This window comes from Biomphalaria glabrata, chromosome 9 (assembly GCF_947242115.1).
Source record: "Biomphalaria glabrata chromosome 9, xgBioGlab47.1, whole genome shotgun sequence".
Taxonomy (NCBI): domain Eukaryota; kingdom Metazoa; phylum Mollusca; class Gastropoda; family Planorbidae; genus Biomphalaria; species Biomphalaria glabrata.
The window spans coordinates 6,044,575-6,058,683 of NC_074719.1; the positions used below are offsets into that span (position 1 = coordinate 6,044,575).

At 36.8% G+C, this 14,109-nt stretch overlaps 1 protein-coding gene across 1 annotated transcript in view; it reads right to left on the minus strand.

The window, feature by feature from the left end:
• The window catches only part of LOC106054029 (uncharacterized), a 50,941-nt gene that overhangs the window by 5,465 nt on the left and 31,367 nt on the right, over window positions 1-14,109 (minus strand). The window contains exons 17-20 of the mRNA XM_056042939.1: window positions 10,701-10,808; window positions 5,878-6,003; window positions 3,534-3,677; window positions 551-760 (exon numbers count right to left, since the gene is read on the minus strand). Of these exons, the coding sequence (XP_055898914.1) occupies window positions 551-760; window positions 3,534-3,677; window positions 5,878-6,003; window positions 10,701-10,808 (588 nt within the window). The remainder of the gene's footprint in view (window positions 1-550; window positions 761-3,533; window positions 3,678-5,877; window positions 6,004-10,700; window positions 10,809-14,109) is intronic.

Genomic DNA, 14,109 nt, shown 5'->3' on the forward strand with positions numbered 1-14,109 from the left:
GGTCATACAGTGGGTAGATGTATGTGTACATTTATTTCAGACCATCAACTGGTCATCAGTGCAGTCTGGGACATACAGTGGGTAGATGTATGTGTACATTTATTTCAGACCATCAACTGGTCATCAGTATCGTGTTTTATAGACCACAAACCTCTTTCTTTCCCGGCATCTAGGCCTGATACATTGCGGCTAAGTACATATCGTAAGCAATAACAGTACTAACGAGGAGTTTTTTTGACACTTTCAAATTATACAAAAATATTGTTATCAAATCAAGACACTCAACGATGGAGTATGTTTTGAGGTTAACATAATAGGAAAAGTAAGTCATACATTATATTGGCCTCCTTCAGTCGTAGTAGAACGACTATGGTTCATCTCGAACACTTTGTCATGTGGCTGTGGAGCCCCATTTTGGAGAGACACTCCATAATTTCAGCTTGATTCGAGATTGGGCGTCGGAGCAATAACGTGTACAAATTCTTTACCAGACAAAAGGAATAACGTGATATAAGCTTTGTAATAACTATAAGTAGGAATAACTTTTTACCTTCAAATATATATATGGAACAAAGAGTCCTTGGAACTATCCATTCTATAAGAACTTCATTGATGTCATAAAAAACATGGCATGGGACGTCTAACGCTTTGTTACTGGATTGTGGCACTCTCATCGCTGTCAGACCAACACAGTTGTATTGAGTGCCGTTACTCTGGTAAGTTATGTTAAAACTCTCTTCCAAATGTTTTTCAACAGGCGCTTGGTATTCAATGGAAACAGAAATTATTATGGGATTGTACAACTTGTTCAACGCGCTAGTTACTTTACATACTTTCAAATACTAGGCCTACTGATAAATGAATAAGTTAATTTGAGAAAAAATGATTGATGATAATATAGATTTTTCTACATAGCTTTGCTCTCTTATGATACTTGCGTTGACATCGGGTAAAATACTTATAAATATATACATATATACAACAGACTTTTATTAGATTACTAAAAAAAAAATCTTTACCTTAGAACTGTAAGTAAACATAATTTGTATTAACTCAGATGTGGAACTGTTAGCACTTGACCTATAAAGGGGAAGTAACCCTAGAGGGATTATGGGAACGAGATGGCCTAAATTGTGCCGAAATCCCCAAAATCCTCTCGTGTGAGTGTTGTGGACGGTCGTTGACCTGTAGCACCAAACTGCTGGTAGACTAACCCACTGTAGGCGTAATATATATTGTTGTAAACCTGTTCCTCCCTGACTTAATCATTTTTTTCCCACGTGAGAAGTAGAGTGATATTTGTTTATGCTGTTGGGTGTAAATGACCTGGACTAGTGTGTAAATGTGTTAAGAAACTTTAGTTATGATTTTGGATTTCTCGACTGAGGATTGAGGATTGTTTTCTATTGTGTTAGTGAATCGGGATATGTAAATTCGATTTGGAGATTTTGACATTTTTTCTTTTTATCGGGGATATTGATTGATCATAGTTGTCTTGTGCTTCTGCAATCAGAGAGATACCAGCGATCTGAGGATCGGTGAGTTTTCTTTCCTTCAATCCCACGTCTTAACAATATTAACGTATACAACTTGAAATAACTTGAAGGCCGTCCAAGAGAACAATACTAAATAGAACCTTTAATATAAGATAAATAAATTTAACTAATTGAAATCAATGTATTAGACTTTAGTAATGACATAAAATGGTATTTTTAACAGAATTTAACTCACTATAAAAACACATCTTTTCAGTCAGGCAACATGGAGTCTGTCCTACCTAAGAACAATGACAACAATGACAATTATCTTGCATCTCTTACAACCAATCGCTAACCTCTTCTCACCGTCACCATAGTAACACATACACACACACAAAGCACACTCTCTAATAGTGAATATTTGATCTAGGAATATAGTGGTGTTTATTCTCTTTGGAGAGTATTTGTAATACGTAGTATTATCCTTTTTGAAAAAAGTATGCGTCAAAGCCAAGTTATTGTTCGTAAGGAAATTTATCTTACAAGTTTGTGCATTACACCAAACAAAACATAACTATAAGAAGGTTATAAAGACAGTTTGTGTGGAAACACAAACTCAAAATCGACCCCGAAGTATTCCACTATGAGTCTTCACCAGGATTAGAACACGGGACTACCAGTTTGCTTTACCCCTCAGCCACAGCATCTCCATATATTCATTTAGCGTACACTTATATTTTTTTTAAATAATAATTTTTAACCGTATCCATAGGCCTACATTCAAAATTTAATAAAATGTTAATGTAATAAATAGAAACTAAAAAAAGATTTATTCTTCTAACAAAATTAGATAAATTGACAACACGAAAAAAAAAATTCTTGACCTACTTTAAGCTACAATTGTGTACAACGAGACTTTCCCCTCGCAAAAATAATAAAAAAAATAAATAATATCTCCATTGTCATTTGTCATACAAACTAGACATAAATTTAGCTAGATCTAGAACTAGTTTTAGATCTAAATTTAGATTCAAGATCTTAGTCTAGATCTAAGTCTAGATCTAGAATATAGAACTAGAAATAGATCTAAGTCTACATCTAGAGTTAGATTTAAGTCTATATGTAGATCTAAGTCTAGATAGTTTCTATTTAATGATTTGATTGCCAGGGGAACAAAAGAGTTTTTGTGTCTGTCTTAGCTATCGGTGTCTTATATCTCTTTTGTGAAGGTAAAATCACATAAATCCTGACTCAAAGTATGATTTTTTATTTCTAGAATCTTTTATCTTTTCATGGATGTCTGAAACAGCTGCCCAAATGTGGTTTGTATTTTGCCAATGACTTTATCAGCAGCATTTAGGATTCTATGAAGTTTTTTTTTGTGTGGTTAGATTACCATACCAGGCAGTGATATTAAAACTTAAAATATTTCAGATGTGAGCGTGATAAAACATAGCCAAGGCCTTTTCGCTAACATTAAACGAAGATACTTTTCTCAGTAATTGAAACCTTTGCCGCCCATTTTTGCTGATATAATCAGTAATTGCAGTAAAATTTTGTTTATTGTCTAGGATAGTACCAAGGTATTTAAAAGTTGGCACTATTTCTCTCCAGCTACAGAAACAATATCATTTTCCTTCTTGTCCCTACGAAAATCGATTATCCTTTCTTTTTGTATTTTTTTTTAATTTAATAATAAAAAAATTATCTTTACAGTATTTTTCAATGTGTTCTATTTCTCTGAAATACTCATTTACGTCTGAGCTCTCTGAGAGCAGGGCAAGAAGAGCCGCATCATCAGCGAATTTTTTGAAGGAGCAAAAAAGGCTATCGTATTGAAAATCATTGGTGCAAAAAACGAACCACAAAGGCGATGTCACAGCCCCCTGGAGCGCCCCTGTGTTAACTATGCCATTATTATAACTATTAGAGGTGATGCTGTCATTGCATGCTTGTCGATATGGCCCCTACGCCACTAATCTAGGCACATTCATTGACCATCAGGTCCGAACTGGACTCAAGTTTGTCTACGGGCAGGATCCGTTCTTTTCTTACCTTGGAAGACAAGCCGAAACCATGAAACCGTTATTTTGTCAGACCATATCGTACTGATATTGTTTACAGCTTTGCTGGAACAAGTAAGGTCGTCGTTATCAACTAATTCTGGAGCAGACATCTGTGTGTAGACGGCAAGATCTCCTAGTAAAAAAATCAGTAAAGACATACATATTGTTATAAACCTGGTGGTGGCACAGATGGGGGTAGTGGTGTGAGTGTAGTCAGCCGACGCAAATCGCCCCAGGCCAGCGCTAGACGAGCGGTCAACCGTGACGAGTTACGACGATCGGCCGAGACGAGTGTCAACAAGAGGGTTCGGGAAGAATCGCCGTTGTGAACAGAGCTCAGTAGCGTCACGAGAGTTGTAGTCATCTGACCACCTAGAAACGTCGAGCGGCGTTCTGTCCGGTTCTAGAAGGCCAGTAGGGACCCTATATAAAGAGCGGAGGTGTCGCAGTCAAGACGGTTCAGAAATCGGGTTCACGACAGGAGTTCAGAACACGGTCGACTACAGCACAGTTCAACGGTGTGGTTCTGTACGGAGCATTACGACGGTTCAGTGCGGAGTACTGTCAAGTACAGTTGAGACGAACGGCGTCTTGATCTTGGTCTGTGATCGAGTCCGACACAACGAGCCCAAGTGTGTGAAGTCAGTCCCGAACTGTTGAACCCAGTGCAAGCCCGGAACGAGACGGAGAGACCAGTGCAAGACTTGATACGGCGGAACGGTGTTACCGGAGAGATATTTGTTATCGCAGAGCTATTTGTACTGTTCTACGTGCTGCCAATTGTATAGTATTGGCTGTTATTTATGGACATTAAACCTTTACGTTATTTTGGAGCCCTGACTTGTCAAGTTCTTTAAGTTGGTGGTGTATGGTGCAGTTTGCAAAGAGCCTGGATAGTGAGATTCGTAACAATATGTAAGAGTAGCACTTTATATAGATGAATACTAAGACTAAGACTAAGACTGCTTTATTGATCCTTATGGAAATTTGTTGTGATTCCAAGGACTCTTTTCTCATATAAAACACAACAGAAACATTCACACAAAAAATAGAACAGACACACCATGAAAGGGTTCATTCAGTGACTACACACAGGGATCATGGTCCTATTCATGTTTCCTGATCATAGGGTGGCGTTGATATAGTCTGACTGAGTTAGGTACGAACGAGTTATTTAACCGCTCTGCTCTTGTCTTGATTGACAAAAGTCCCCCGACTTGACGTAGTTATAATGGAGCGGGTGACTGTTGTCTTCCAAGATTTTTTCGATTTTTCTTAGACATTATCTAGGATCGTATTTAGTTTAAAGCTATTGAGTTTATATAGGAAAAATAGTCGCTGGGCTGTTTGAATTATACAGTGTTCCACAAACTTTTCATTTAACGGAACAATTAAATTAGCGAAACACTTTGATTATTTTTCAGGTCTGATCTATTTCCTATTTGTTTAGATAAAATTACAATAACTAAACCATATTCTAAATTTAGCCTTATTTTTTTTTCAAGCATAAAAATCTAGTCACTCTCTCTCTCTCTCTCTAACCTCTTCTCATCTAATATATATAGTCAATTTTGCGACACATTTAAATTTGTAATGCTGATGGGAAAAGATAAAGGAATCATGATTTAGAGAATCGTTATCCTAATATTAATAAATGCCATTTGCACAGCTGTTTATCTGATCTAATTTAAACATTTGCACAGCTGGCTATCTCATCTGATTTAAACATTTGCATAGCTGTTTATCTGATTTAAACATTTGACAGCTGGCTATCTCCTCTAATTTAAACATTTGCACAGCCTATGTAATCTGATTTAAACATTTGCACAGCTGTTTATCTCATCTATTTTAAACATTTGCACAGCTGTTTATCTCATCTAATTTAAACATTTGCACTGCTGTTTATCTCATCTGATTTAAACATTCGCACAGCCGTTTATCTCATCTGATTTAAACATTTGCACAGCTGTTTATTTCATCTGATTTAAACATTTGCACTGCTGGTTATCTCTGGTGCAAAATTTATTACGTTGAAGACGCGTCAATCTTAATATTCTGTACGCGTGGAGCCATACGGCCTCTCAAAACTTCTACCCACAATGCTTAACGAAGCCTCAAAAACTCAGCTTCCATAGGACGCAATGTTTTTTTTGTTTGTTTTATCTTTTAACGAATCAGGTGACACTAATGTCTGAAAGTCGATGAAATGGTTTGGGAAGCGCTGTCCTGGATTAAGTCTGACGGTGAAGCCGATATGAGAAAGGAGGAAAGAGAATAAAAAGCAAAGTTAAACCCTGAAGTAAGACAACAAAAATTGATGACGTCAAACTAACGGTGGTAACAGTAAGGACCAAACCAGCCTCTGGGACATTTGTTAGACTGACATGTGGGCATTGTCTTCGAACAGATTTCGTCAGGGCAGTGGCACGTCCATGAGTCTTCAGCTGATAAGAGGCCAGCTGAAACGAAAGAGCAAAAAGTTAATGCATTACACATTTTCGTTTTGTTACAAAGCTTTTATCAACTCACTCTGGCTGTCTGTCTGTTTGTCTGTCTGGTAAAATGTTTGCACACGTCATTTCTCCCACACCCATTCTCGGATCAAGTGGAAAGTTTGCACAATTATTCTTAGACATAGAAATAAATAATGAATAAATAATATAAAAAAAACAATTAGCAAATTTATAACTGGTAATTAATTATTTTGTTTGACACCAACAAAGGAAATTAACCCTTCAGTATTCACAGATATGGCGAATTTGTTGGGTTTAGTCGCCTTAAATAATATTTATCGCTATTTTTCCTCACGCTTGATGTATTGATGTACCCAATTAAAAAATGAATAAATTAAAAAAACAAGGTTACAAAGGCAGTTAGTGCGGAAACACAAACTCAAAATCGGCCTCCGAAATTCAGAACTTTAGATCTAGTGTTTATATATATATATATATATATGTCCATATAATGAACATATTTCTAAATTCTAAATAATCACCGAATTATACCCTCCTCGCTGGCCGAATCGGAAAATGCGTAAGATGAATGTCCCGAATTGAACCAACAGTTTTTAAAAATTAATTTATTATATTTGAACTTTTTAAACATTTTTAAATTTGTGGAAAACATTTTTTTAAATCGTTTTTCATTACTTTCTAATTCGCAAAAGTGATCGTTCAATATGGCGTCTGTAACAGTGTTTACTTTGGCTATTTAGTTCAACATTTCTTTTAATCTTCCTTTTTGCTTTGTTTTCTTTCGCCGTTATTCAGGTTCCATGACATGGCCACCACATTTCTTTATAATACCGTCTCTTCTTTTTCTCAGTTACTGAAATTTACTGCTAAAAGAACGTACATTTAAAAACAAAGTGATGACAATGGAAAATGAAGAAATACAAACTTTATCTATCGCTTGCTGTCACGCATATACAAACTTGTTTTGAGAACCCAAACAGGTCGTGTGGAGCATGAGAGTACTATGCCTACCCGAGGGGAAGGTGACCCTGGTATTAATTCCGTTTTCAAAACTTGCGATCTAGAGTGCAGATAAGTTAAAGGTCATCGAGGGTGTCCAGAAGCCAGCACAAAAACCAACCACATTTACTTTCTCCAGCTGAAGTCAGGCACTCATTAAGAGAGTGGACTCAGGGGCGCCCTAAAAATCCCAAAATTTAAAATCCCAGTATTCAATGACATTCGAACTCAGGACCTCAGTGTCGGAAGCTAAGCGCTTAACCACTCAGCCACCGCGTCCCCTGGTCTTAACAATCTATTATATAGTTCGTCTAACGTGAATCGATGATGGATAATTTGATCACCCGGGGGGGGGGGCTATTGACTTTGCACTACGGCTTTGTGCCTCCTTATTTTGGCGGATGAGACCTATGTGAGACCTATGTGAGACTAAGAGAGACCTATGTGAGACCTATGTTAGACCTATGTTAGACCTATGTGAGACCTATGTGAGACCTATGTGATACCTATGTGAGACCTATGTGAGTCCGGAATGTTTGGCTTTACACTGAGCAGGTTATCCCAGCTGGAGCCTGCGTCAGTTACCTTGATTTTTGTTTTGTCTGGCGCTTTTCTTCTGCCAGCGCTGTTCTCGTGTCCTCTGCAATTTACGAACACTTTTTTTTTTACAGCGCGATGCCATGATGCTCTATCATGTGCTTCCGTCTCCCAGGAGGCAGGGTCAATGTTGAAGGCTTTCAGAGTCGCTTTGAGGATTTCCCTGAAGCGTTTTCCTAGCCTGCCTTGTGATCGCTTCCCTTTCTTTATTTAAGTCTTTTAAAAAGGTGGGAGTCTTCCATTCTGCAGATGCGGCGTGCCCATCGTAGCTGAGACTGCATCAGGATTGTGTGAATTCTTTGCACGGCCGCTCTACGGAGTCAGTTTGTTTGCCAGGTAAAAATCTATTACAGCACATTGCTGAACTGGCCTTTTCCCCCATTAGCTGGTACTCTGCACAATTCAGACCAAACTTCCATTCACAGCTCCCAAGTGCGGGTAAAAATAGGTCATTGATCCACGTTCTATTCAATGATCTAAAACTTTGCTGGGAAATAACATACTATGGACCTGTCGTATACGTGCCCTAACGCGCGAACGCAGGGGTTCTGTCAAAGGCTTTCGCAAGATAAGACATACGCCTCTGAAAGCCCAGCCTCTTATTGAGTTTGATGATGACTCCTAGCTCACGATTGACGCACACTAAACAGAATATTCTTTTTTTAAAAGCTCGTTTTAGTTTGTACGTCTTTAAGATCTAAGGGTTAATGGCATTAGCACGAACACATTCTGAAATCTTAACAAAATCTTAATTCCTCTACAATCTCTTAATTCCTCTACAATCTCTTAATTCCTCTACAATCTCTTACTTTCTCTACGATCTCTTAAATCATCTACAATCTCTTAATTTCTCTACACTCTCTTAATTCCTCTACAATCTCTTAATTCCTCTAAATTCTTCTATAATCTCTTAATTTCTCTACGATATCTTAAATCATCTACAATCTCTTAATTTCTCTACACTCTCTTAATTCCTCTACAATCTCTTAATTCCTCTACAATCTCTTAATTCCTCTACAATCTCTTAATTTCTCTACGATATCTTAAACCATCTACAATCTCTTGATTCCTCTACAATCTCTTAATTCCTCTACAATCTCTTAATTCCTCTACAATCTCTTAATAATTCCTCTACAATCTCTTAATTCATATACAATCTCTTAATTCATATACAATCTCTTAATTCATATACAATCTCTTAATAATTCCTCTACAATCTCTTAATTCCTCTACAATCTCTTATTTCATATACAATCTCTTAATTCATATACAATCTCTTAATTCCTCTACCATCTTTTGATTTCTCTACACTCTCTTAATTTCTATTCAATCTCTTAAATCATCTACAATCTCTTGATTCCTCTACAATCTCTTAATTCCTCTTCAATCTCTTAATTCCTCTACAATCTCTTAATAATTCCTCTACAATCTCTTAATTCCTCTACAATCTCTTAATAATTCCTCTGCAATATCTTAATTCCTCTACAATCTCTTAATTCATATACAATCTCTTAATTCCTCTACAATCAATTAATAATTCCTCTTCAAACTCTTAATTCCTCTACAATCTCTTAATAATTCCTATGCAATATCTTAATTCCTCTACAATCTCTTAATTCATATACAATCTCTTAATTCCTCTACAATCAATTAATAATTCCTCTACAATCTCTTAATTCCTCTACAATCTCTTAATTCATATACAATCTCTTAATTCCTCTACACTATTTTGATTCCTCTACACTCTCTTAATTTCTCTACAATCTCTTAATTTCTATTCAATCTCTTTATTCATCTACAATCTCTTAATTTCTCTACAATCTCTTAATTTCTATTAAATCTCTTAATTCATCGCCAATCTCTTAATTTCTCTACAATCTCTTGATTCCTTTACATTCTCTTAATTCATCTACACTCTCTTAATTCATCCACAATCTCTTACTTCCTATACAATCTCTTAATTCATATACAATCTCTTAATTCCTCTACACTCTTTTGATTCCTCTACACTCTCTTAATTTCTATTTAATCTCTTAATTCATCTACAATCTCTTAATTTCTCTACAATCTCTTAATTTCTATTCAATCTCTTAATTCATCTACAATCTCTTAATTTCTCTACAATCTCTTAATTTCTATTCAATCTCTTAATTCATCTACAATCTCTTAATTTCTCAACAATCTCTTAATTTCTATTTAATCTCTTAATTCATCTACAATCTCTTAATTTCTCTACAATCTCTTGATTCCTCTACATTCTCTTAATTCATTTACACTCTCTTAATTCATCCACAATCTCCTAATTCCTCTACAATCTCTTAATTCATATACAATGTCTTAATTCCTCTACAATCTTTTAATTCCTCTACAATCTTTTGATTCTTCTACACTCTCTTAATTTCTATTCAATCTCTTAATTCATCTACAATCTCTTAATTTCTCTACAATCTCTTAATTTCTATTCAATCTCTTAATTCATCTACAATCTCTTAATTTCTCTACAATCTCTTAATTTCTATTCAATCTCTTAATTCATCTAAAATCTCTTAATTTCTCAACAATCTCTTAATTTCTATTCAATCTCTTAATTCATCTACAATCTCTTAATTTCTCTACAATCTCTTGATTCCTCTACATTCTCTTAATTCATCTACACTCTCTTAATTCATCCACAATCTCTTAATTCCTCTACAATCTCTTAAATCGCCTGCAGTTTTGAGAGGCGGTGAGTACCGCGTCACGCGGCCGCATGAGGCTCTCGAAAAGTTGTTAGGGCATGTCTGCGATATACTTATTAAGTTCCCCTTTCAGACCTTGCGATCTAGGGGGCAGATGATGAAAAGGAATTTTTTTTTGTGGCCCACGGATAACGAGGCCAGCGCAATGACCAACCGCCTTCCCCAACTAACGTCGGGTGCCCAATTACAGCTGGATGGACTCATAGATGCCATCAAGATCCCAAAGCTAAAAATCCCAGTCTTCACAAGGATTATAACCCGGACCCCCGGTTCGCAATGCCAAGCGCTTTAGCACTCAGCCACAGCGCCTCCAATATATGATATATACTTGTCGGTAGTTGAGTTTACTTGTTGTGCAGCTGCGTCTGAAGTATCCAAGCTGGCATCCAGACCGACACTCTTGTGTAACCTCGAAACATGAGCCTGTCCCTCCACAGAATGGACTGCATTTCACCGCTGTGAAGAGAACGAAAGGTCTTATTCATACCGTTGTAATCGTGTGGGTCACCTGAGCAGTGCCGGATTTAAGTAAGTGGACGCACTGGGAAGGATTGTGTTGTGGAGGCCTCTCCCTTAGTGTTTAGTCATCGACAACAATGTGGCATGAATCTTCCTTAGAAATCTATACAATTTAATGAAACGAAAAAAAATGTTTTTCGCTTCATTTAATTTTTATGAAGAATGTATCATTAATAAATTAAAGATAACCTGCACTCATTAAAGCAACATTACATAAGATCTGAACGAAGTGGTCGTCTCCTTTCCATTAGGACTAAAACAGTAAGATTTTAAAACTCCTTCCTCCCACTGTCGGTTTGAGTGTTACAAGATCAGCTGTCGTCATCGAGAAGTTCATAGAAGTCTAATTCATAAAGCGCTGGTTGTGAGTGTGTATGTGTTTCGTGTGTGAATGTTGTTCGTATTTGCATCTATACTGTTATTGTTACAGTAGTTACGCTGAGGTTGTCAATTGTTGTCAAACTGAATTTCCATTTGATTGGATCAATACAAATTATCTTGTCTTATCTTAATGTATTAATTAAAGAAGAATGTATTTTTTTTTTTTAGATGTCTACATTCAGTTTTTCACACTCTAACACTAACAGCGACGCCGCAACCTGTGGGCAGTTTAGGCCAATAGCTCACTGCCACATCACAGCGCTGTACGACGTGGAAACTAGCTACAAGTCTAAACTGCCTATCGTTTGTGACGTCACAGGTCAGTGTTGAGGCCTTCTATAAGGACTCGTCTTGATTTGACACGACCGAACAGGCGACATGGGGGCACTGTCTGGGGGCTTTAGAACATGTACTTCTATTTAAATCTGATTTTAGAATTGGGCTTATTTTTATATCAGGAGTAGAGCAAAAATAAATAGATTACATTAAAAATCTAAATCTAGACACCTTGTCAGCACCCAAAATATCAGAAAATGAAGCCTATTATACTATATTTAAAAAAAAAAAGATTTTTATTAAGGCCCTATCTAAATCGACCACCTGCGGACAATAGTTATGCTTGCCCTGGATGTGGCAAAATATGTAGGTCACAGCTGTGGCTGCGCAGCCACGGGAAATACTTTATTCCTCACTAATCTCGGACTCGAAGACAAGCCTTATATATATATACATATCTCAAGCAGGAGAACCTCTGTTACATCGACCACCTTTCAGCTCACCAAAAAAGACTACTTTTGGCATACGGACGATAAGAAGTCCCTCTAAAATGTCCATACCGGCGTTCAAAGGACAATGACATCAAGGACATTGCTGTTTGTAATGCGGTCTCGCCACCGTATGTCCATGGTGGAGCGCAAGCATCTTTGATGGAGAGCACCTGGTTGCATGCGGCTTCAGAAGGAGACAGCTGGAGGTCACTCACAAAGGCCGCGGAATACACATTTGAGACCAAAAGAAAATCCGCTGCCATGTCAGACGCAGACGGCGAAAAGAAAATCTGAATCGACCACCGGCGGACAATGGTTATGCTTGCCCTGGGTGTGGCAAAATATGTACTATGTAGGCCTCAGCTGGGGGCTAATAATAGGTTACCAGCACACGTCTTCTTCTTCTTCGTTCTAATTTTACATGTCGGCGGCTTCAGATCAGTAATCCTATATGAGATGAACCGCGCAGTGGTTTCCAGATCAGGCAGTTCTCCGTTTAGTGTTTCTTCTAATGGAGGTTTTAGGGCGATAGTTTTGTTCGAGCCTCTTGACGCAGCTTTGAAGGACATGTTCAGCGTTCTCTGGTGATGCTCTAAAAGGGCAGGTTTCGCTAGTCCCGACTTTTAGCTTCCAGAACATATATTGTCTTATAATACTTAATAATAGGCGCCCTTTTTCTTGTAATTGAGATGTGAGATGGACTAATTCTCATTGATTCTACACTCTATTATTTTCATCATTTTTTCTGGGTAGAGAGAGATTTCCATTTGTTTGTTCGTTCTTCCATCTTTGGCCTTCTAATTCAATGTGTGCTGGAATCCATTAAAGAACAGTTTGCTTGCTGTTGATGTTGAGGTTTACAGGAGCTGTCCTGAGTTGCTTTACACAGGAAGTATCCGATTTTTTTAGGCTTTACAGAACTGTTTTGGCATTATTCATCTGGCTGTGTATCGAGTACCGGCGCACTAATTAGGCAGATTTACACGTTTATTTCATTAGTTTTTAATATTTTTGGATCACACTAATTAGGCAGATTTACACGTTTATTTCATTAGTTTTTAATATTTTTGGATCACACTAATTAGGCAGATTTACACGTTTAGTTCATTAGTTTTTAATATTTTTGGATCACACTAATTTGGCAGATTTACACGTTTAATTCATTAGTTTTTAATATTTTTGGATCACACTAATTAGGCAGATTTACACGTTTATTTCATTAGTTTTTAATATTTTTGGATCACACTAATTAGGCAGATTTACACGTTTATTTCATTAGTTTTTAATATTTTTGGATCACATTAATTAGGCAGATTTACACGTTTATTTCATTAGTTTTTAATATTTTTGGATCACACTAATTAGGCAGATTTACACGTTTATTTCATTAGTTTTTAATATTTTTGGATCACACTAATTAGGCAGATTTACACGTTTATTTCATTAGTTTTTAATATTTTTGGATCACACTAATTAGGCAGATTTACACGTTTATTTCATTAGTTTTTAATATTTTTGGATCAAATTTAAACTTCGCACAATTATTCATTGGCGAAGACAACATACGAATCAATAACAAAAAAAAATTAACCAATTAGTCATTTTACTAATTTTACAAATTACTAGTAATGAATTATTTTATTTTATACCAACAGGGGAAATAAATCCACCAGTATTTACAGATATGGCTAAATATGTAGGTTTTGGTCCACTTAGATCATTGCAGACGTTTCAAAGTATTGCTATATTTAGCTTGTGTCTATATAAGCGTGTGATGTAACTATCTAGATCTGTGTTTACCATACTGTGTTCCGCGGAACCGTAGTGTTCCGCAAGGCCTGAATAGGTGTTCCAGGAACCGTGGCGTAGCTAGGGTGGGGGAGGAGGGAGAAGACTGTTTAAATCCCCCCGGGCCCCCACTTGAGGGTGCTCCATAATGAGTGTTCGAAATTGCTTTTACATTAAATATTAAATATTACGCAAAATGCAGGGGACCCCCAAAGATATCAAGCCCCTCTGGACCCCAAATGATGGCAAAATCCTAACAACGCAACTTTCCATGAGTAACTGGAATAATTAACTAGTAGGCC